Raw genomic sequence first — 22,911 nt, 5'->3', positions numbered from 1 at the left:
CTATAGTGCATTTTGACATACTGCTGTCACTTCCGAACTTTTAGTGTGTGGGTAGCAGGATCCGCATGGCAAGTTAGTGTACGGGAAGCTAGTTCTCTGTAACTTTTCACTCTGGCTGGCCGTGCATGAAGTCTCTGTGTAGACAAGCCCTCACTTTTTACACTCTCACTCACTTACAAATAGGTAACCTACACCCAGTTACATATCGCCTCTAATTTTGGCCCACTAAGTCTAAGGGAATCTACATTAGTGTACTTGACTGGCTGGAGGAAAGGGGTGTAGAAGGAATAGGAGGTGGTAAAAAGGAGTATATTAAAACAGCAGGGCAGCCTACTGATCTGAGGAAATTTAAACATAGAGGGCCCACCCCTGTAGTTCTTACACACACACGCTCCCATGGATTTCAGTGACCGTGTTCCAGACTAAAAGCACATACTACCTTTTCAAGCCAGATGCTGGCTGTGCCATTTTGTGGATTGCTTAGAATTTTGAAAGTTTCATCTTCATTTCCCAATTCCACGGAAAAGTTTACGAACTTGAACTTCATCTCTTCATCCGCGTCTGTTGCTGTAATAGTTGTTATTAATGTACCTACTTCTGTATCCTCAGGAAAACTGAATGGCCCATACTGCATTTAAAAAGATAAAAGAGAAATCAGAAGTTCTATTTCTTATTGTGCTACTGTTTTACACCTTCCCTCAGGTTACTTTTAGGTGCAGTAGAAGAAAAGAAGTTGGTATAAGACACGATGATTGCACCAGTGGTTATAAGTATAGGATGATTATTGGACAGTCTCTATTTATTTAATCTAGGATTGGTTTAACTAGGATATGGTTTACCCATATTATTTGCATTATTCCTATTATGATAGTGTCTAGAAGTCCTATTGTGCTATGAACTGTATAGCCATGTAAAGGAAATTATCCATGCCACAGTGATCTTACCTATGAACATACCAAGTAGTTATAAAGAAAATGGAGGGAATGAGGGGAGGAGGAGGAGATTACAGTAATATAAATATGTTGTTGCATAGACAAGCTATGTGCACAGTTTGTAGGTAGCCAGTTTTTATATAAACGGTAAATAAGCATGGTAGTATCTTAAGCCCATAGAAACTCTCCATTTTTCATTTTTTTTTACTGTGACAGGTCTTTGACTCTCTAGCACATGTAAATGCATTTGTTATTGTAACCTTAGACATAGTAAATTAACATTTGTGATGAAGTGCCAGGTCTCATACATAGACATTAAGGGAAGGATTTTCAAAAACACTTATTAACTTAAATCTGCTCTCACTGAAGTCAATGAGAGTTTTATCATTGACTTAAGTGGGAGCATAGTTAGGCCAACACTGAGCATGTTTGAAAATCCTACCCTTAACCTTTATTATATCTATCTACATATGGAAGTGATTAAGCTGCAGGGCTATTTGCATTATATTCAGTGCACCAGGGTGCCATGCTGTAAGATGTCAGCACTCCTTTGACAGCTAGCTATCAGAACAAACTTTCCAACTCTGCTGTGTTAATCTTTGAATTCTGTCCCCACTGAGATCAAACATTGCACCTTCTATAATAAGAGTGACAACATCTTAACAGGGCTGATATTAATCAAGAGCACTTGGAATTTCTTCTGTGTTTTGTGCTGTGTTTATTTTACCCTTAAGCAACCCAGGGAAACACTGAAATTACAAGCAAAATCTGTTGTCATTCTTTTTGAAGTAGTACTCAGTTCATCAGGACCGTTTGTGTGAAGCAAGTGAGCCTTTGCTTTTATAAAATAATGTTGCCATCAGTAAATAGGATGTTGTCAAAGCTGCTACAGTCAGTCAAAACCCTGACCTGCCGTTAAAAGTTTCATGAGTTGCTTTTCAGTCTTTTAACAATTCTTTGTGTCTTTATACACCCAATTCAGTGTTGCTAACGCTCATGATTTTATTGAGGGTCTTGCGATATCTGGTGGTCTTCTTATAGCCCAGCTCGTAGAGACAGGTGATTAGGTGACAATCTCAACCTTTATTTAAAAAAATATGAAGAGTAAGTTTTTTGCCCTTGTGTATGTGGAGAAAAGCTTAAAACTGCGACCTCAGTGTCACCTCTACAAGTTCAAAAATTAGAAAGGGAAAAAAAGAGCCGCATATTTATTTTTTCTAAATTTTGTGGGGGGTTTTAAGATAATCTCATGATTTGCAGGGCCAGACTCATGGTTTTTGAACATCTGCTGTTGTCAGTACTGTAACTCTCTGTGCATGGAACTACCCCTACATGAACACACCCTGGGGTTTAGAGGTGTTCCCTTAGTTATGACTTCTGCGATGAGTAGGGAGGATAACAGTAGCTCGAACTGGAAAATACAGAAGTGTACATACCAACACAAGACATCATAATACCTAGACTACACTTTTATCTTTCTTGCTTGGAATGTTGAATCTAATGTGCTCTGGATTCCCTTCATCAATAGAACTGAGGGGAGAATACAGCATGTGTCTTTACAGTGCTGTAATATCCATCACTTTGTGGATATCTTTAAGACCATACCATATCTTCCCAGTCACTGATCTACAGATGTTGTAAATCACTCGCATGCTGTGTAAGAGGGTTACCTTTGTCTGTGAGAATACAGGAGGGCTGTCATTTACATCCACAACTTTAATCAAGACTGTACAAGTGCTGCTGAGACCTGGAAACAAACACAGAGGATTTTTGGTCCTCAGATTTCTTGACCAAAGTAAATATTTGGTGCAGAACAGCTATTCTGTAATGGAAGGATGTCTGGGATGCCTGGTACAAAGTCAGCAATATTGTGCTTTTGAGAGGAGATGATAATCTGTTTCTATTCAGGACCTGATCTGAATCTGAAGACTACAGAAGCCAGGAGAGCAAAGTCTGGGTGCTGTGTGTAGACATCATAAATGGGAGTTGAGATAGCAGTTCCTTAATTCCAAAATTGTCTGTATTTCAATGTGTGTGCACACAAATATAAAAAAAAATTATCTAACACATACAACGCACTGATCCACTTTAAAAATTATCTTTCGCTCCCTCTCTTCTGTTCCCCAGCCATTCCAGTATGAAACCCTGCCTCCCCTTCAGTTGCACCGTATGTCTCTAGTGCATGGGATCACTCACAAGAGTTCAGGAACTATTTTTTTCTCCAGGGGTTGCAATGTGTTTAACACTATAATCTGCATGTGTGAGGGAGCATGATACATTGGTTAGCAGATGAGACTGAGCCCAGATTCTCAGATGGTTTAAATCAACAGAGCTCTATTCACTTCACTGGGGTTACACCAATTTACAGTAGCTGAAAATCTGGCTTTTGAATCCTAGTTCTGGCACTGCCACCTTGTACAAAGTGTTAATAATACTCATTTCTTTCCCAGGGAGGCAGGAGGTTAATTTCACTGGAGAGAGACAGAAACTTTACAATCCAGCCTGAGTAAAGTGCAGCTGTGCCTGGAACGGAACTAAGACTCTGACAGACACAGACTTACCTATGCTTGGCTCCTGGAGAAGGTCAACTGTGCCGGCCCTTTTATTAGTTTATCTTATTGTTCCCTTCCTTACAGCTCAGCTGCACAGACTGGCCCACTGCAGGGGTAGCCCTCAGGCTCCTCTCACTACTTCTGCCTGCCCACTCCCAACTCATCTCTGCAGCCTAGCAGCAGCTGCTTTTCCTCCCACCCCTTCATGCAGTCTGGCAATGCCAGTACCCAGTGTAGGGACGAACAGGTGCTTCTTATTTTTTGCACAGGTGTACTACCAGACTCATAAGTGGCCTTTAGTATTTGTAAAGTGCCTTGAGATCCTCCAGTGAAATGTTACAGAAAAGGCAAGTGTTGCAGTCGCTAAGCTGCACCGCATGACTTAAACTAGCAGGTTTAGTGGTGCTGTGTCACTGGGTGATCGCTAAATAATCATCTCAAGTCATGATAGTGGGCCATATAACAAATTTGTATCCAGAATGTGAATGCCACAGCTACTGTCTGACTAAATATTTACATGTAGGAAACCTACTATACTGAACAGTTTCCCCAAAAAGGCAATCGTTTTTGGACTTATTGAACTTCTAGTCCTGGAAAGTGATGCATGTTATGACAATTTCATGCCAACTGCAATTTGATCGATGTATTTAACTGAGGGAGTGTTTGTTTTAGATGAGGTGGTTTTTTTTTACATTGGGCACTGCAACAGGTTAGTAACAAATCACTGATCAGACCCCATGATCCTTCAGAAAACATACCCCCTTCAGTCCCAGCAAGATCTGCTGCGAGAACAAGGAGGTGGTAGTACTTTACAGCATTGGTCTTCAGTTCAGAATCCTGTAATGTTATCACTCCAGTGTCTTTCCCAATATGAAATAAAAAACCTTCTGATACTTGAGGCTCTTGGCTCAATATCTCATAAGCAATTTTAGCATTGTTGGTCTTTGGGTCATCAGCATCTTCTGCTTTTACTGTGATAATCTCACTCCCTGCATGCAGAGAAACATTACCAATGAATAAAGGAACTATAAACACAGCAATTAAAAAAATGACTTTTTAAAGCAGTGATTTATTTGTCATTTCAACTCTTCAGTTAGCATAAGAGATGAGCCTAAGTTGCAACATTTAGAACCAGATCCAAACTTTTCCCAAGATCAGTGTGTTTTGATCTGCAGTTTGGAGCAATTTCTTCTTAATATACAGGATTCAGTGAATATGTTGGTACATGATATCTTCACAGGAATGCAACCAAAACAAGAAACTAGACAAAAGGGGCATTTTTGAACATGCCTATTTTAGGTAATATTACTGTAGGCAGGTACCATTTTCGGTAATATAGTTGCCAAATTTTCCCATAATTAAATTACAAAGGTTTTCATTTCCCTTTTACTAGTCGTATTGGTTTATGTATAATTTTTATGTTTTAAGGTGAATACAAGATTCACAAAGTGTTTAGTTTGCCATAATCCACTTCTTGATGCTGCTCACATAGTGGTTTAAGGGAACAAGCACTCCCCTTCGAATGCAAGGGGACTGAGTTAAAATGCTCTCCTTGCATTTTATTTTAGGTCAGACTAGAGGATCCTATTGGCCCTAATGGCTTTAAAAATCTGTGACCCTCCGAATTATACCTCCTGCCTCTTGTGCAGGCAATGCTCTCACTGAAGTTTTGCCTTGTAAGGACTGCATGACTGGGCATGAGGTAGAGAATGATCATATTATCAGTATTGCTTCTACCCACATGTTGGCCACCATAAGCATTTTGCTTCCTGTGATGCCACAGATGGACAACTCTCACCTTTGGCTGTGTTCTCCTCAAGTTCTACCTGATAAATCTCCTGGGAGAATACTGGCCCATTGTCGTTCTCATCCATCACTGTTAGCAGGAGCTCTAGTGGCTCATTATACAGCATTCCATCCTTGTTCTCAGCAAAAATCTGAATCTCATACTGACAATGTTTAAATGAATTCATAAGAAAATTTATAATTAGCATAAGATTTAGTCAACTTTATTCATTTAATAGAAGTTAACATTTATATTTGCCCTTTTGGAAAAAGTCCTACTGAGTACAATGGGGATGGAACCAATGTGCTTCTGTAAAAATGATATGGGAGTTCTATAGAAATTACTCTAAAAGTCTATAGAATTCAATAGAGAATGAGATGCTTTCTTTAAGTATTTTTAAGCCATCCTATAGACTATCATAGCAGGGCTATAATTCTGTGTGAAATTATATAGACTGGTTACCATTCTCTGTTACACTGTACAGAATTTTTCTATGAGACTTCTTATGAATTACATACGGCCTAATTTTGCACTACTTAATCTGGTAAATCTCCTATTGAAACCAATGGGAATTCTGCTGAAGAGAGGAGTGTAGGACTGGACCCGTAATATTTAAAATTCTCTCCCCTTTCCAGTGCTACAGATTGTCCCTCCAGCTGGGGGAAGTGATCCAGATGAAATTAATTCTTATGAAACTCTGTGCTGCATGTGAACCATGACAGTGGATACTATAAACAGCTAAATTACCAGCACAGTCTCACTTGGAAACTAAGCTTTACCAAAACATGTTAATCTTGGGTCATCTCTGGAACATGAGACTTTGTCCCATGAGCTAATCGTTTCTGAACTAGCATGTCTGAAAGACAGAGCCAAAATTTCATTCTATTTATAAACTATACAGACAAGTATTGATCAAGGTTCAAATTACAGTATGATAAAGGGTTTTTTTGTAACAGGTCTTTAGACCCTCACGTTATTGGACATGGTGGTCTCCGCTTTATACGTTCCAGGGATAAGAATCTAGAGTTTAAAGGTAAAACTTGTATCACTGATGGTAGAAAATCGACTTTAGAAACCCAGATGCCAGCTTGCAGGCTTTCCAACTGTATGGAAGGTCCAGGCCTCCTGCTATAAATACTAGGGCCATATGTTCCCTTAATACAGAAAAATGAGCAGACTCTGTTCTGAATAATCCCCTTGGCAAAGTGTGACATGTGGCATTGTGGTCAGGACACTGCCTCCTATCAACATGGAGACCAAAACTGTGCAGCCAATAGGGTCCAAATCCTTGAGTCCAGCCATGCTTCACTTGGCTCAGGATCCACACTCAGTGCCACCTCATTATGCCCCAGGTGACTGCTGGGAGCAAATTCAGAAGGGACCTCAAAAGCCAATTACAACCAGGGATTTCTTGAGAATAGCAGTGCTCCATCCAGGCCACCCTTGCCTCAGGAATGCCCCCAAACAGCCATCTATACTGTCTATCCCACCTGGGGACTCTTTGCAACACAGCTTAGGCCAAAATCTGGCTCTGTTCTTCTCAGTTGGCCAAAGCCTGAGGCCCTTACTCAAACCTCATTCAGGTAAATGCCTGTTGACAGTTATGACATTCACCAGAACCATGACTGAATACAATCTGGCTGAAGATCTTAAGATTTAGCCCACTGGGAACAACTACATGAACAAGCAGAGGTCAGAGTGATAGTGGCATACAAAGATAGATCATATTAAAGCAGTCCATTGTATCTGGATGAAAGAAAAACTAAATACTATCTTACTTATATTTGGGAGTTTGCTGAAGGTTGAGTGTAAAGATGTGAGAAGTGCACTGGTATAAATGATAGCAAAGTCTATCACTAATAAGAGAGGAAAGCTAGTCTAGGGGATAGGGAACCAGGCTAGGTTTAACTCCTGGCTCAACCACAGACTTCCTATATGAACTTGGACAAGTCACTTAATCTAGCCCATGCCTTATTCTATCTGTAAAATGGGGATAATAGTACTTCCCTACCTCCCAGTGATGAGGGCCATATAAGTACACAAATAGATAGATTCTAGTTGCATGATTCTAACTTTAAGATTCTGTTTCACACACATGCAGGTTTGTTAATGAATAAGTTTCTAGTGAATTTCCTTGTTAGTCAAATCTTCAAGTGCTAATTAAGGGTAGGGTACTGAAACTTTGGACTTATTCAGCTAAATTCCCTAACTGATCCCTATATTCATACGTACCTCTGCTTGGCTTTCTCTGTCCAGTGCTTGTGTCACATAGATATTCCCTTCTTGGTCAATTGAAAAAAGGCCTTGAGGGAAGCTCTCCTTCAGATAGTAATGGACTTCTCCGCTATTCCAGTTAACCTGGAATCAAGGGGACAGACAGCCACACAAATGACAAGTATTCCAAATTTCACAGGAAATGGCAATAAAATAGGAAAGGCTCCATCTCCAGAATGTGTGCCAGTGAAACAAGTTGGTGGTCTCAGTTCAGTCCTAGTGGACAAGAGATCACCCACAGTCACTATCACAATGATCACTAATTGGCACCTTTAGTGGCAGTCTGAGAAGAGAAACAAGAGATTGACTATACATAGGTTTCAGAGTAACAGCCGTGTTAGTCTGTATTTGCAAAAAGAAAAGGAGTACTTGTGGCACCTTAGAGACTAACCAATTTATTTGAGCATGAGCTTTCGTGAGCTACAGCTCACTTCATCGGATGCATGCCACATCCGATGAAGTGAGCTGTAGCTCACGAAAGCTCATGCTCAAATAAATTGGTTAGTCTCTAAGGTGCCACAAGTACTCCTTTTCTTTTTGCGAATACAGACTAACACGGCTGTTACTCTGAAACCTGTCATTATGCAAGGCACTGCATTTAGCCGTATGGAGTGGAAATCTGGGCATGCATCCGATGAAGTGAGCTGTAGCTCACGAAAGCTCATGCTCAAATAAATTGGTTAGTCTCTAAGGTGCCACAAGTACTCCTTGACTATACATAGAAAATGAACTGCCTTCTCACCCTATAGGTCTTCCATTCAGATCAGTGTTGAGGCATATTGGCAGAGCAGCATGGGGTTGTTTGCACAGTTTCCCTGTTTGATGGATAAATGGAGGCTGTTGATCTCTGGAATTACCAGTTCAGCACCTTTCTTTAAAATTATGTTCATTTTTTAAAAGGCAGTCATAGGAGGTGTAACAAGCAGCATTGCACTGATACCTAGACAACATGTAGTATCTGTCTTTAAAGCAGCTGTAGTTAAAAACCATGCCCAGGTACTTTGCCACAAGAGATTTTAAGAACAATTTATATTATATGAAAGTGTTGTATAGATGTAGTCTGCTGGCTACAGCATGGTTCTGGGAATCAAGAGAACTGGGCTCAATACTGTCAGATTATCGTATGGCCTTTGGCAAGTCACTCAGGGCCTGATTTTTCAAGGCTGAGCAGCTCCCATTGACTTTAATTAGGTTTATGAGTCTTCATCATGTCTAAAAATCAGGCCTTCCCTAGCCCCTATGCCTCTGTTATTGTGAAATAGGCATAGTAGTTGCCTACCTGCCCTTTGGAGTGCTGCAAGGCTTAAATACTTAATGTTTGTAAGTGTGCTTTGAGATCCTTCAGTGACATGCACTATAAGGTCATATCGGTGTTAGTCAGGCTGCAGACAAGAGATGGCAAATGTCCACTGTACCCCAATCAACATTTATATAAATTAAATTCAAAAGGCTAATAGTGCTTTGATCACTGGATGCTAAAAATAATTGAAATTCTTTGAAAACTTTTGGACAGGTTTCCTTGTAGTTCTATGGTATAATCTGTACATCCTCTCAAGCCAAAGCAAAATCAAATCAGCGTAAGATTTGCCTGGCATCCTTTAGCAGACTGAAAGTTAAATCACTTCAGATTGATTTAAATCCAAAATTAAATTACTAGAGCTAAAAAGATCTGCAATATCATACCAGCAAAAAGTGATAAACAGTCTTAGGCCAGATATTATAAGGGAAAGTGGACAAGCAAACTCAGAACAATTTTTTACTGTTGCCACAGAAATGTTGTAGCTAAAAACACTTTTGTTTAGACTGCACAGCCCTGGTAAAATATTACCTGTCAGTTGTTTTTACAAGCATAAACCCTTTCAGCTCCATGGGTGCAGAACAGTTCCTAACAAGGAGAAAGTGGAATGGTAACTCTTAGAAACGGGATGTGTGTAATGCTTTATCAAGTCTCAAAATAACAGGGGAGAAGCCATTATGGAGGCCTTATTCTAATTTAAACATCCATTTATTTATGCTAGCACTAATGTTTCTTGGATGACTTTGTTTAGATTTCATGCTTCTTAGCCCGTATGACTCTATAAACTATGTACATGGAGTTTTGTGGCGGAAAGCTCCCTTACTGCATTTCTTGACTAACCACCAGAGGCGAGTGGGAGAGACAGTGCAGTCTGTGAGCAGTGTTTAAAATAAGAATGTTATTTTAAGCAACTTTTTTTACCCTCTTCTTCTGTTCATTCCTGAGGGATTCCCTTCAGAGTTCCAGTAAACAGAGCAACAGCAGGTTTCTGTCCGTACATTACACAGCAACAGTGCTGCATTTCTAGCATTGCTGGAATGGGGAGAGCTTTACAGGAAATCAGGCAGGTTTGGATGAAGAAAGTTGGGGCAATCCAACAGTGATATCAGCTATTGTGTGTGTAGAGGTATGAATGGCAAACACTGGTGTTGAGCTTTGACACTTTGATAAATAGATATGGCAGTCTGAAAAACCAATGGGTGTTTAATACTATGGCATGGAGGAAGCACACATCCATCAGTCATCACTTTAAGATCACAGAATAACCCTTTTCAGTACTATACTCCCAATTAAACTCAGCCTGCTACCATTCTGGTTTACTTTGGCTTTTTAGATTTCTGACCATAACAATCCTTTCATAAGGAAGCTACACTCCATGGCTGCAGTCTGTAAGTACACATGTAAGTAGTAATATTGAGTTTAATGGGACTATTCATATACCCAAGGTTGCTCACATGCATAAGAGATTGTAGGATCAAAGTCTATCCTACTAATTCAGAAGAGCTCTCAGAAATAGTTCTAAGGGGTGTGATGTTAATTCAGCCAAGTAACATGAATTTGAAAAATCTGCTCCCTTGACTCACCTTTGAAATTTTCTTTGGATAAGTCACATTTAGGTGTTCTTGAAGGAGAACGGGACTTGGGGTTATCCAGGTGTTCTCCACAACTGCAATTTCAATGTTCGCTAATGCACGATATCCCAGAGACTGATTTCCCAGGTCTTTGACTTGCACAACTAGTTTATAATTGCTGACCTGGGATGAGTCTAGCAAAGAGCTACCTGCAAATAAAGAGAATCTTGTCAAAGACATCTTTATATCCTTCATCAGAAACATGAAAACTGGACAGGGGACATGAAAACTGTCCCCTCTTTGGTAGGTTAGGCCAAACGATTAGGCCAGTTAGTTTGCAGTGGGGGTCGGGATTTCGTGACTTTCTATATCCCTCCCCCCATAACTCACAGAACACTAACTTCAGCTTCGCCATTCCCACAAAGTCAGGGGTAGAAGTGCCACCTCTGCTTCCCCTGCAGGTGGTAAGCGGTAAGTACACTGTATCCCTGATAGCTTTTGTTGCTGGTAGTGGTGGGATACTTTCTGTTAAATCTTCTCTCAGAGGTGGTTTCTGCTGCTGAAAGCCACAGGAAGCCGTACTGCCTGGGGCAGACCATCCAAGAGCCACAGACTGTAGAAGAACCTGCCAAGGGAGGGAGATGATGCATTTGAACTCCCTGGGGAGGGATGTGGCAGGGAGGTAGGTGACAGGGAAAAATGAGAGTTGGAGCCAGGGAAGAATTCAAGGTGACTCACCTATTCTGCTCAGGGCCGGGCCTAATTTTCCATCTAAATTTTCCATCACTTACCTGCAATGTGTTCCACAAATTTCCCATGACAGACTGACGGTGCCGTGTGCGATGTAGCACATGACTTCATCCCATTGCAGAAAGTCAGGGTAAAAGGCTTCCAGTGGCTCTCATTAGGACTATCCTGTTCCCGGTCACTAGGGCCCATTCACCCAGTGCTGCCACATCTTGAGCTATGTTGGGTCCTAGGGCCTTTGGCCCCCACCATCCATTGGTGTGATGTTTGCTGCTCACACTCTAGTGCTGAAAGGGGTTGATGCCAATTTGCTTCATGCTGACCAACAGCTTTGTGGGGGAATAACTTCAGGATGTTTCTCACTATAGTGCAGCCCTGGCTGGAGTGTGTCACACGTTTCCCCCCATTATTCTTCTTTAAAAGAAAACCACCATTTCCTCCTTCCCTAACTCCCTTCACACACCCACACTCCAGATCCGAACCCATCTGTTATTACCTTACCACCATCCCAGTCTATGTGCAAATGAGTCTCCCTTGCTGGGGTGGCAGGGAAGTATGGAGCAGGTAGGGGAGGAGAAGTTCACACATTGACTTTTGGGCCTTTTAGTAGAGGCCGGCTTTGCACGGGCCCCCAGATTTACTTTAAACAGCCCTTCCTGCCCTACAACTCTGTCAAGTTGGACATGAGGGTCTAAACCCACAAGTGATCCCAACCAAAACCAGCCAATACTTGAAAGGGCTGCCCCTGAGTGCTTGAGTGAAGCAGGCTGTGACTCCAAGGAGCAGGACTGTTAGGGGTCCTGGGGAGAGGCAGAGGCAGCACCTTGCCCCACACCAGAGGCCCTAAGGCTTATCTCAGGTTGCTTTTTCAGTAGGAAAAAGAATAGGACCAGGAGTCAAATAAATAAATAAAATGGAAGTCTGGGTTCCTCAGCCTGCTTCCCCTGGTCTCTGTTTAAGGTGGCTGTGTTCCATAACTAAACTCTTTTTAGCACAATAAAAGTCAATTCCCTATAAAATGTATTTCAGACACTTTGGGAACAGTGCTTGAATAGATACCTCCATATGGCTCTCAGCCTCAGTTCAGCTGACCCTGCCTCATTATGGGTTTGCTGCTGGACTCAATACGCACATTTTGATTAGTCTAATTAAAACAGAGCTCAGACATAAGTCAAGCAAACAAATCTCCATGGTTGGTCTCTATGTTTCCTGACTTCCCCTGTGACCTTTAGCTTTGATCTAAGATGCAGACAAGAGCTCTCCTCAGAGATGACCCCTCACTATTTTTCAAGGCAGCTCTTGAACCCCAGTCTCATGGAAACAGAGCTACTATCTAGCCTTGGGTTTGCTTTCAAGTGCACTTTACATACAGTAGCAACTCCTGTCTAGCATTTGAAAATGTAAAACTAAAAGTAATAAGTACAACTAGGGCCTGGTTTTCAGACCTAGGTCTTGCATTTGAACACCTAAATGATGTGCATTCACTGTTCTACTTCAGTAACGCCGTGCACAAATGACCAGCTATTGCAGCTTCTTAAGCAGTTCTGATGCAAACATTTGTATGTGTTGTTGAAACAATTGTACCTTTGCTCATGCAGGCCTCTGTAAATCTGGCCCGACGATCTCTTTCTTATTTTTGTGCTTTTCTACTTGCTGCTATATTTATTCCTGTATTTTGAGGGAATTTTGCTCTATAATAAGCTATCTTCATACTTTAATTAAAATCATGGAAATAGTCTCTTTGGTTAGACAATATTCTACAACACATGGCAGTTAGAAAAAAAAAGGAAAGTCTAAGCCAGCAGGACCTGCTAAGAGTAATATCCATTGAAACCACACAAGGAGATTCCTTCTTCAGCTGTTGTAGCATGGAATGAAAAAACTTTAAAGCTAGGTATTCTGATGTGGGGGAGCAGTAGACATTTAACCTATTAAGGACTTCTCTTTGCCAACATTTAATATTATTCCATTTTCTTCTAGGCTTTTTACAAGAGTTATTTTTCTCTTAAGCCATTTGGTTCCCCACTCCCCATTGATATCAAATAATAGGTTAGGTACAATTTGTGCCATGAATCAAATTATGGGTTTAAAAAAGCTGTAAAGATTGATTTAATCCCCTCTCCATTTGTATTGACTTAATTTAGCTGCACTTTCCTGATTTTTCTGACTGTTACATTCACATGGGCTTAGTCTTTGTAGCCTGTTTCATCCAGTTCATGATGACTGCTGGTATGTGCACAAAGTGAATTTCTAAAGGACCGTTCATTGCACTACAAAACCAAGAGTACAGCCTGTCATTACCGGTCATGCAGTATGTGGGTGTACACAAAGCAACTGGCTGTATTTTTCAAGGATAACAATGTTTAAGTGCTCAGCTGTATTTTATAATCTGCAGCTTCAGAAAAATCTAGTACAAAATAAAACCTGGTTCCATGCAGAAAGCATTTTAATCACAAGCCAGGTAGAAATCTGTGTGATTAAATAGTTTCGTACAGTACGGCAATATCTCTGGGTAGTCTGGTGGCACAGTTGAAAGGCAACTGGAAGCCAAAAGCAGGGATTCCACCCAGGATAGTAGATGATCTACTCAATTTGGAGGTTATGATGAAGTGATACTAAAATGAGTAATGTGATCGGATTAGATTGGCATTATTTAGATGATTTAAAAATCTGAATCAGAGTTTTGGCAGAGACTCTTGGAAGGGGCTTCCCTACTTTGTCAAAGGTAGTGGAAGCTCGTGGAAATGTAATATATAAAAATTTTACAAGGAGTTCCATCATGGAGTGGATATTGCACTCTGTTACTTTTCCATTGTGTGGAAATTTGACTATCCAGAAGCCTTATCAGCGGCGTGAGTTATGTGTGAAATAGCCTTGCATATCCAATGAGGCTTTCCAGTCTATTGGTACATAAACAATGTAGGTGCCGGCTCTCAAAAGGAGTGCCTGCTTGCTTTCCCCATGTATGCACACAAAAGGAGGCAACTGACCTCGGGCCCTTCAACCTTAAGGACCGGAATTATTCAGACACTTCAATACAAAGGACAAAGCTACCCAGCGGTATCTTACCTTCTGCAGATAATGAAATACCCCCTGTCCTTGAATCTACCTGGAACATATTCTCTGAGGGTTGGCTTGGAGTCTGAGTGAGGATTTTATACCGTAGATCAGCATTTGGTGTGGAAGGGTCATCCAAGTCAATAGCACTGACACTCATGAAAGACGTTCCTGGATTTAGAAAGATCACAGATTGGGTTTGGTGGCACAAAGGTTTATCTAAAAAAACATTTTAATTCAACATGAAAAATGCTTTCTATCGCAGAATTTCAATTCTCCTTCCTTAGCTTGACTCTTCCCATCTATAACCAATTTAACTGTGTTGTGACTATAGACATTTTATACATGAATTACTTTTTTTTCATGTGAAGGTGACAGCGTAAGTATAGGTTTCAGAGTAACAGCCGTGTTAGTCTGTATTCGCAAAAAGAAAAGGAGTACTTGTGGCACCTTAGAGACTAACCAATTTATTTGAGCATGAGCTTTCGTGAGCTACAGCTCACTTCATCGGATGCATGCCGTGAGAGAACCTGGATTTGTGCAGGAAATGGCCCAACTTTATTATCATGCACATTGTGTAAAGAGTTGTCACTTTGGATGGGCTATCACCAGCAGGAGAGTGAATTTGTGTGCGGGGGTGGAGGGTGAGAAAACCTGGATTTGTGCTGGAAATGGCCCACCTGATGATCACTTTAGATAAGCTATTACCAGCAGGACAGTGGGGTGGGAGGAGGTATTTTTTCATATTCTCTGTGTATAAATAAAGTCTGCTGCAGTTTCCATGGCATGCATCCGATGAAGTGAGCTGTAGCTCACGAAAGCTCATGCTCAAATAAATTGGTTAGTCTCTAAGGTGCCACAAGTACTCCTTTTCTTTTAGCGTAAGTATAGTGTGTTTAACTTCTCCTCCGTTGCTTTATTTAACTTGGCTTTGGGTATTCACGCTAGTATAATAATTTCTTTTGTAAACTTACATCAATTAAGATTTTAAATCCCATGGATCCTTCAGATGGCTACCATATATGAGCTGGAATAATAAATGCTTTGCAGTTGTGTAGCACCTTCTACACAAGGTACTTGGAGTGCTGTACAACCAATGAGTTAAACCTCGCAACATTCCTTAGGATCCCTGTTTTACAGGTTCTGTGTTTCCAGCCCACACTGTAGTTGGTGTTTTTCTTAAAGCACCGACCCCTGGAAGCGTTTGATCAGGTGAGACTCTCAGCTTTCAGTGGGGAAAAAATAAAATGTCTAGCATGCATGGTGGCCAAGACAAGTTTGAAAATGTGACCTAAGTGCACCCTAAAGGCTCAGAAACTGGAAGGCAAATATAACCCTGCACACACCCAGTATTATTATTTATTATTATTTTATTTTTAATCTTGTGATTTTTAAGACAATCTCATTCTTTTTGAGGCCTGACGCAAAAACACCAGAGCTGACTATCTTTAAGCAGTGGTCAAACTAGAGCCAAGTTCTGCCCTGGTTTTACCCCTTGTGTAAGTGGGGTAATACAGAGAGTGGAGAGCAGGAATTGGTTCATGGATTATACAATCAGTATTCATAAAGTGCTGATGTCACACTGTCATCACAGTCATTTGGCGGGTTAACAAACACAGACAGACATTGACAGAGACCCAACCTCCTGCCCACTGACCTAGCTCCCTTCCTGGATAAGTCATAATGATGGTCCAATAATGTCTTTAAGGATCATTCCCGGGGATGAGCGGTGCGAGCTATCTGACTCTATACTTCTGCTATGTTCCTGTTACCGTGTAGTGGGGGAAACTATAGTAGCATAAGGGTTAACAGTTGGACTAATAAAAATGAGAAAGTAGAACCAGGAAAGTGCTGTTTGGTTAAATGCCAGTAATGCATTCGGATTGCAGTAGTTTAGTTCTCTGCCTGTTTTCCTCAGTCCTCAGTTTTTGTGACAAATTGTAGCATATGACAAGTACCCATTAAAACTCATTTAGTCTTCACACTATGAAACCTGTTACTGCGGCATGAGATTGCTTCCATGTCTCTCGCAATCATATGGAAATGCACTCCAAACTTTTTATAACATTCTACAATACAAAGAATGCTGCTGTCAAGAATCCACTCCTGGGATATGATACAAAGCAACACAACCAAAGCAACCCAAATGAATGCATTGAGGAAGCTGTCACACTTAAGGCAACTACAGATTTAAGACAAAGAAATTATATTATTAATTAAGGGCCTTATTCTCCTCTTATTTACACCTGCTTTACAGCAATATAAGCCAATGGAGTTCAATGGAGCTACAGCTGATTTTCAGTAGTGTAAGTACCACTGCCTCTTAGCTGGTGTCCTGACTGACACCTGTATTAGCATAAAATGCTGCCTTTCTTAGATGGGAGCTTTTTTACACCCCCTTTGCTCTCAATTTGCAGGGGGTAAAGTCAGTGGAGAACCACCTCAGTGTTTACCCTAGATCCTCTTATGTATGTTAGGCAAGGATGAGCGGTGTTTTTTAAAACATGTTACCAAACACCCTTTTAAACTTTACTGTAGAAAGGACAAGGTGTATTTTAACACACATTAGCAGATAGAAGCGACCCATAAACTCCCCCTTTGGGGTTCACCTCAACCGGCTAACGTTAAAATACGACTTGCCCTGTCACCACTTGAAGCTTAAAATTTAATTTTTTTTAAAAAAATCTTCTCAAGACCAATCCTTATGCACCGAGGAGCCAGAACCATAAGTTAAAGTAGGGTGGGGGTTACTCCTACTTTGGCCTCAGTAGAGTGAATGTAGGTAGTGCTAAGGGAGTCTGTTCGTGTAAGGGGAACTCACTTACTCATCTTTTCTGATCTTGGCCCTCTCTGTGGTACTGGGCGAGCAATTTAGGCCTAAGTGTTCAGAAGTGTCCACTAATGTTGGATACCTCAGTTCAAGGTGCCTGATCTGGGACACTTACCCACTGTGTCTTGGTTTCACTCAGCTCTTCCATAGGGGAGTTGTGAGGTTTAATGTTTGCGAAGCACGTTGAGATCATCAGTTGAGAGGCTGTAAGCACAAAGTACCTCAACGTCTACCCCAAGGTATCACAGCTCATGAGATGTCCCAGTGCAACTTGCATGTACTCAGTGGAGATGCTGAGCCAAGGTGGGGTTGCACTAGTGTCTATGAGAGCTGAGTTTGGCCCCTGTTTCATAGAATCATAGAAATTTAGGGCTAGAAGGAACTTCAAGAGGTCATCTAGTCCAGCCCCTTGTCATCTCATGCCATCATGATGTATCTCTTGGAAGATATCTCATTTCACTGAGGTGCCTGACTTTGGAGGAAGTAAATTTTCAGGAAACCTTTCTCTGTGTTTCTGATAGTGTAGATCACATTAAAAGGTCTTTGTTGACACGAGGAGTTAGATGCATAGGCAGATTAAGTTGAAGGCTTAACCATGTCAAACTTTCTGACTCCCTGCAGGAAAGCCCTAAAATTACCTTGGGTTCCATTTTAAAAATGTTCTCTTTATGACTTTATGCTCAGCTAGACAATAACGTTTGTTGTTTAAAAATACGTTGTGAAGTTTATCTATAAAACTAATGATAGAACAGTCTAGCTTCTAAGATAGGCTCCTTTTAGCCTGCTTATCTCCTCCCTGACATTTCACTACTGAGCATCAGTGATCAGGAAGCTTTGTACTGACATCTGAAAGCAACTACACAGCAGCCCTGTGCAAAAGGCTACGGAACAAGCAGTCATGTGGTTTCTATATTTTCTCTCTTGTTTACTGCATATATATCGGCCAAATGGCAAATAAAAAGAATGTGCTAATCCCAAAGAGAAAGGCACTTAGCTTCTCACATCCACACGTATGGTTATGGTTATCTCTAAGGAGGGAAGCCATTTTGTACTTGTTCATTTTCCCTCTAGCTCCCTCGTCCTCAGAGAGCAGATAATCTCTGAGTTGTTTCTAATACAAACATGATACAATTTATATAAATGGATGGTCTTAAAAATGGAACATTTCATCAAATGTACCAAGATTAGCACATGCAGTGTATAAAGACCTTGGCATGAGTCAAGTGGCGGAGGAAAGTAACAATGAAACAGATCTTAACAGAAAGGAGTCAGGGAGGTCACTGTTACCTTGCTTTGTCCCTTTGCTAAGAATTCCAGGGAACATATCCTCAGTCAAGACTGGCATGTTGTCATTTTCATCTTTTACTGCTATTGTTATGGTTACAGGGTTAAAAACCAGCTGCTTCTCTTCATCTTTTACAGTCATCTGATTTTAAAAGAACACGTACTTCAATAGTACTCATTTGCACATGCTGCCTTTTAAGGTTAGTGTGAGGGTATGTGTACTGTTTCTGTAAATCTGTAACGTGAAGCCAAGAGGGAGGGGTGCTGAGGAAGGTTCTAGGCAGAAGCAGTGGGAAACTACAGTAGGTTTATTTAAAGTTCCTTGTTCAGTGTTAGAAGAAAGTTGTGATTCTTTACTGTTGTCACATGACAGTAAGATTAATATACCCTGTGTATACACCAGCCAGCTATGATTTCTTAGTGACAAATGTGATGCTCATTGTGGCCACCTCTGACTTCATTGCAGCAGTGGGGATTGGACCGAAATACTCCTGCACTGAAGGCACAGGCTACTAGCACTTGAACTGAAGGAGAATCTCCATTAGCTGTTAGCAGTATGGGGTCTATGACACTCAGACCAGTTCTCATTCTATCCAGTAGAGGGCAATACTCAAAATGCAACAGAAAGAAACAAAACATAACATAGAGGTTTATATGATAAAGAATGGTGACCTCTGGCTCAGTGCTGACATAGACAATATGCCTCTGGAGGCTGTGGGGAGAGGTTGATCGGAGACAGCTGCTGTACTTCTTTTTGTGAGGATGCAGTATACACTGCTCTTCTGTTGACTTAGGTCCCCAGCCAGTGCAGAAGGGGAAGGGGAGCACGGCCTTGCCTTCACTCCATGCGCCCCAGGCCTTTCAACGTATTTTGCACCACTGTCACTAGTGCTAACAGCCCCTCAGGAAGCAGAAGTTTGGGGACTGTGGTTGTCCCTGACTAGGTGAACAATGGGAGAGAGTTCCTTGCACCCTCTTCTGCACCCAGACAGGGCTAGCCACAATCTGGCCCTGTGGGTTGTCCAGAAAGAAGGCTGTGTGGACAGACATCCTGATATCTGTATTAAATGGCATTCCCATTTCATATGCAGAAAACAGCCCAGCTCTTTTACTGCTGGGCAGTCTATTGAAATGATTGTCTAACTTCAGCTTGTCACAAATACACATTTACATCACCAAACCCCTGCGTGGGAAAAAGTACATTCTCTGCCCTACAGAAAACAGGCTTATGCATCAGCCACACTGGGAGGAGGTCTCTGGATCAGGGTTGAGGGATTAGAACAGCAGTGAGGGATGTTAGATACTTTTGATGAATCTGAAGAAGGATAAATAAAAACTCATGTTAGGAGCACAGCACATGTTAGAGAGAAGGGGATTGGGCCAGGAAGAACCAGCTGGAAGCAGCCCAGATGGTTTCTTAGGAAAGGCTAGATATGGTGCTGAGCTACTGTAACTTCTGTAGAACTCAGTGGAGGTTGTCAGTTCTCAACAGGTGCTCAGTAACCCACCAGATCTGGCCCAAACAGCTGTAAAAGGTGGTACAAAGTAAACTCATTGCGCCAGTAATAAATGTATTAATGCACAGTGCGCTAATGCAGTTTTGTAAGGCTCAGTGTGTAAACAGGACTCTGTACATAAGCTTTACTTTGTGTAAATGCTGAATCAACTGGAGCAGACTAGATTTAATGCATTTATTCTGTAAATGGATTCAAAGAAGAGTGACAGACCCTCATGGAGTCAGAAACAAGGAGGACACAGTCTCGGCCCCCAAGTCCAGGGCCATTAGTTATTTAATTCAAATTTAGGCACCTAAATGAATGGCCTAAATGATTTCAGAGGGGCTGAGAGCACCCATAGCTTCTGTTTATTTCCATGGGAGTTTGCCAGTGTAAGGGCTGAATAAAAACTGAGGGAAGGTCTTAGGAATTTGTCCTTGAGTTTTTTCCTTTTGGTGTCTGGCAATATTTACTGCCAACAGAACAAATGGCATTAATGGTATTAGACAGCTGGGGGATGTGTAGTAGGGCAGTGAGATGAGATGGGGCTTGTGCCATTGGAATGTGCCATACCTGAAGGGTGTAGAAAGCTTGTTTCTCCCGGTCCAGCGGTCTATTGACGTACAGAATGCCAGACTCTGGATCTATTCCAAATAGGCCTTCTTCATTTCCAGCCAACTGAATGTCAACCTGGCCATTGAGCGTGATGTTTATCTGAAGTTGGAAATCAGGTAATCAAGGGAGTATTTTAGTGCAAAGCAAAAGGGGAGAAAACATTTTACTCCTAATAGATGCATCTTATTTTCCATTTGGGGTTCACAGATACTAATACTCAAACCGTGATGCCTGCCATTTTTAATAGCTGGCCACCAAGGGCCATTAATTCTTCTTAGTTCATGCTCAGATTCCACGGATACTCATGGAAGTTCACCACTCCACATGGCCCAAACAGCACAACACATCTGTGGGGCAGGCAGAAGTTGGGGAGGTCTTTTACCACTGGATACCAGGAGAGTATTGTCATCTGGAAGTGACATTTGTATCTGGGAGAGTTTTGAATCCCCAGGTTCCACTTTCAAAATGGGAGGCTGTGGTGAGCTAGCAAGTCGGAAAGGCAGAGGGGCACACTGGGGAATGATGCAAATGAAGAAGGCTCTGCTCTTCTGACAGGGGAGCTCTTGTGTAGCCCAACACTCGACATGTATCCAGGAATGGCCTTCCCCACCATGGACCCAGAGCAATCCTCATTTGCAAATTCACACTAGTCAGATGGGGATTCTGGCTGGGGGACGATGTTAAACAGTTGCATGGTTTTAAATTGATATTTGTTTTTAATTTCTTTTGCTTTTTGGCTCCTGTTCTGGTACTACTACAAATTCTTATTCTTTATATAGAGCTGCACATGGACATGGCACTGTGCAACAGCTGATCTGTGTCGAACAAATAAACCCCTGTCTCAAGAAGAAGAAGAATATCTAGCTCTTATATAGCACTTTTCATCCATAGATCTCAAAATGCAGGGCTTAAAATCTGAAGATACAAACAAGAATAATACACAGATAAACCCAGAGTCCAGTCACTAAGGGCCTCATTCTTTCTTTACTTACTCAGGCAAAACATCCAGTGACTTTAGGGGACATTTTGCCTAAGTAGGAAATTCAGGATTAGCTTGAATGCTTCAAGAAACAAGTACATTTTGTAAGTTTTTTCAAGGAGGAGGCATCTTGACACACAATAAGATAATGAGTTTATTATTCTCTAATTATTCTGATAAAAATTGGGGGACAGATTTTCAGTCTTCAAAAATATGCCTACAAATATCTGCAGGCATATCCATTTGCATGCATAAAACTTGAATTTGCACACACAACTGGACAGTTGTGCATTCAGACAGCCCCATGACCATTACATGTTGCACATGCAAGGCTTATTTTTTCAGGCCCTCTGAAAATTTGACCCTTAATATTTTTATTTTTAAAAATGTCTCTGTCCCTGGCACCAATCCATGTGTCCATGCCCTTAGAAGGTACCAGCTCTGGAAAGTGGTACTGCTGTTACTATCGACAAAGTAGTTCTTTGTCACCAAAGATTCAGGCCTGGAAATACCCATATTTTTGTGCTGATACTGGCTTTATCTTTACTGACTATCAAAGCTGACTTTAAAGCATCCTAGTTGGTGGTGCAGAGAACAGCAGCCATAAAATGGCTTGAAGTCAATTTAAGTACAGACTGAGTCACAGAAAACACTTATTAAATGGCAGATGGTGCTTGTGACTATGAAAGAAAATGCTATTCTAACAGAGATCAATTATTGAATTCAAACAGGTTATTATTAATTAAAAAAAAAACAAATGCAACTATCAGTGATAGTTTCTGGTCCTGTTTTGTTTCAGTAAAGCGCTCTCTGACTTTTGTGTTAAAATTACTTAGCTTTTTATTTTCATATACAGTTTTGTCTTTTCCCCATTTCTAGGGAATGACTTTTTGGAATCCATTAATCAGAAGAATATCTATATGGCATTGGATTATTTAAAATACACATTTAACCTGAGTGACTACAGTAAATGGTGTTTACTTACAGATTCGGGTCAGCGTTTTTTATCTTCATCAAACATTATGCAAGCTTTCAACCCCTTGTTTTTTAGTTGAAACATTTTCAGTTTTTTATTTTTTGCTAAAAATTTAGACATTTCCATGGGAAATTTTAACATTTTTTTTCATAAAATTAACAACAAAAAATAGAAAATTTCTATTATTGAGTTCTCTGCTCTTTAGGCAAATTAAAATGAATCAAATCTTTCCCTTTTGTTGTTCACATTGAACTCCCAATTTCAAACCAGTTCACTAACACAAGACATGGCTGAAATAGTTAATCACTATGGAGCAAAAAACAGATTGCCAAAAACAAATATATTCAATTCAATATATATTTATATCATGACAATGGCTGTCTCCTGTGTTTCCTGGATACTCTGAGGATGGAAGAGAGCTAGTAGGGATTAGAAAGCAGACAGAAAACAAAGAGTTAAATTGACTTTTCTATATATAGCAAAAAAGTTCTATTATACAATGGCCCATTGGTAGA

The 22,911-nt window shown here is 40.9% G+C and overlaps 1 protein-coding gene across 4 annotated transcripts in view; it reads right to left on the bottom strand.

Moving 5' to 3' along the window:
• The window catches only part of CDH16 (cadherin 16), a gene marked incomplete at its 5' end in the record, with an annotated part of 61,751 nt that overhangs the window by 25,846 nt on the left and 12,994 nt on the right, over positions 1–22,911 (bottom strand). For 3 of the 4 annotated variants that reach the window (XM_084644500.1, XM_084644499.1, XM_084644501.1), the window contains 9 exons: positions 440–628; positions 2,603–2,679; positions 4,243–4,473; positions 5,283–5,433; positions 7,503–7,628; positions 10,425–10,621; positions 14,229–14,387; positions 18,334–18,472; positions 20,400–20,540. In XM_084644500.1, the coding sequence (XP_084500626.1) occupies positions 440–628; positions 2,603–2,679; positions 4,243–4,473; positions 5,283–5,433; positions 7,503–7,628; positions 10,425–10,621; positions 14,229–14,387; positions 18,334–18,472; positions 20,400–20,540 (1,410 nt within the window). Of the gene's footprint in view, positions 1–439; positions 629–2,602; positions 2,680–4,242; positions 4,474–5,282; positions 5,434–7,502; positions 7,629–10,424; positions 10,622–14,228; positions 14,388–18,333; positions 18,473–20,399; positions 20,541–22,911 lie in introns of those variants that run through there. The other variant, XM_084644502.1, reaches the window with a different exon arrangement.

Source organism: Lepidochelys olivacea, assembly GCF_965140295.1.
Source record: "Lepidochelys olivacea isolate rLepOli2 genome assembly, chromosome: 12".
Lineage (NCBI taxonomy): Eukaryota > Metazoa > Chordata > Testudines > Cheloniidae > Lepidochelys > Lepidochelys olivacea.
Note: the sequence above shows the minus strand (reverse complement) of the source record. Positions and strands in the feature narration are given on the sequence as shown.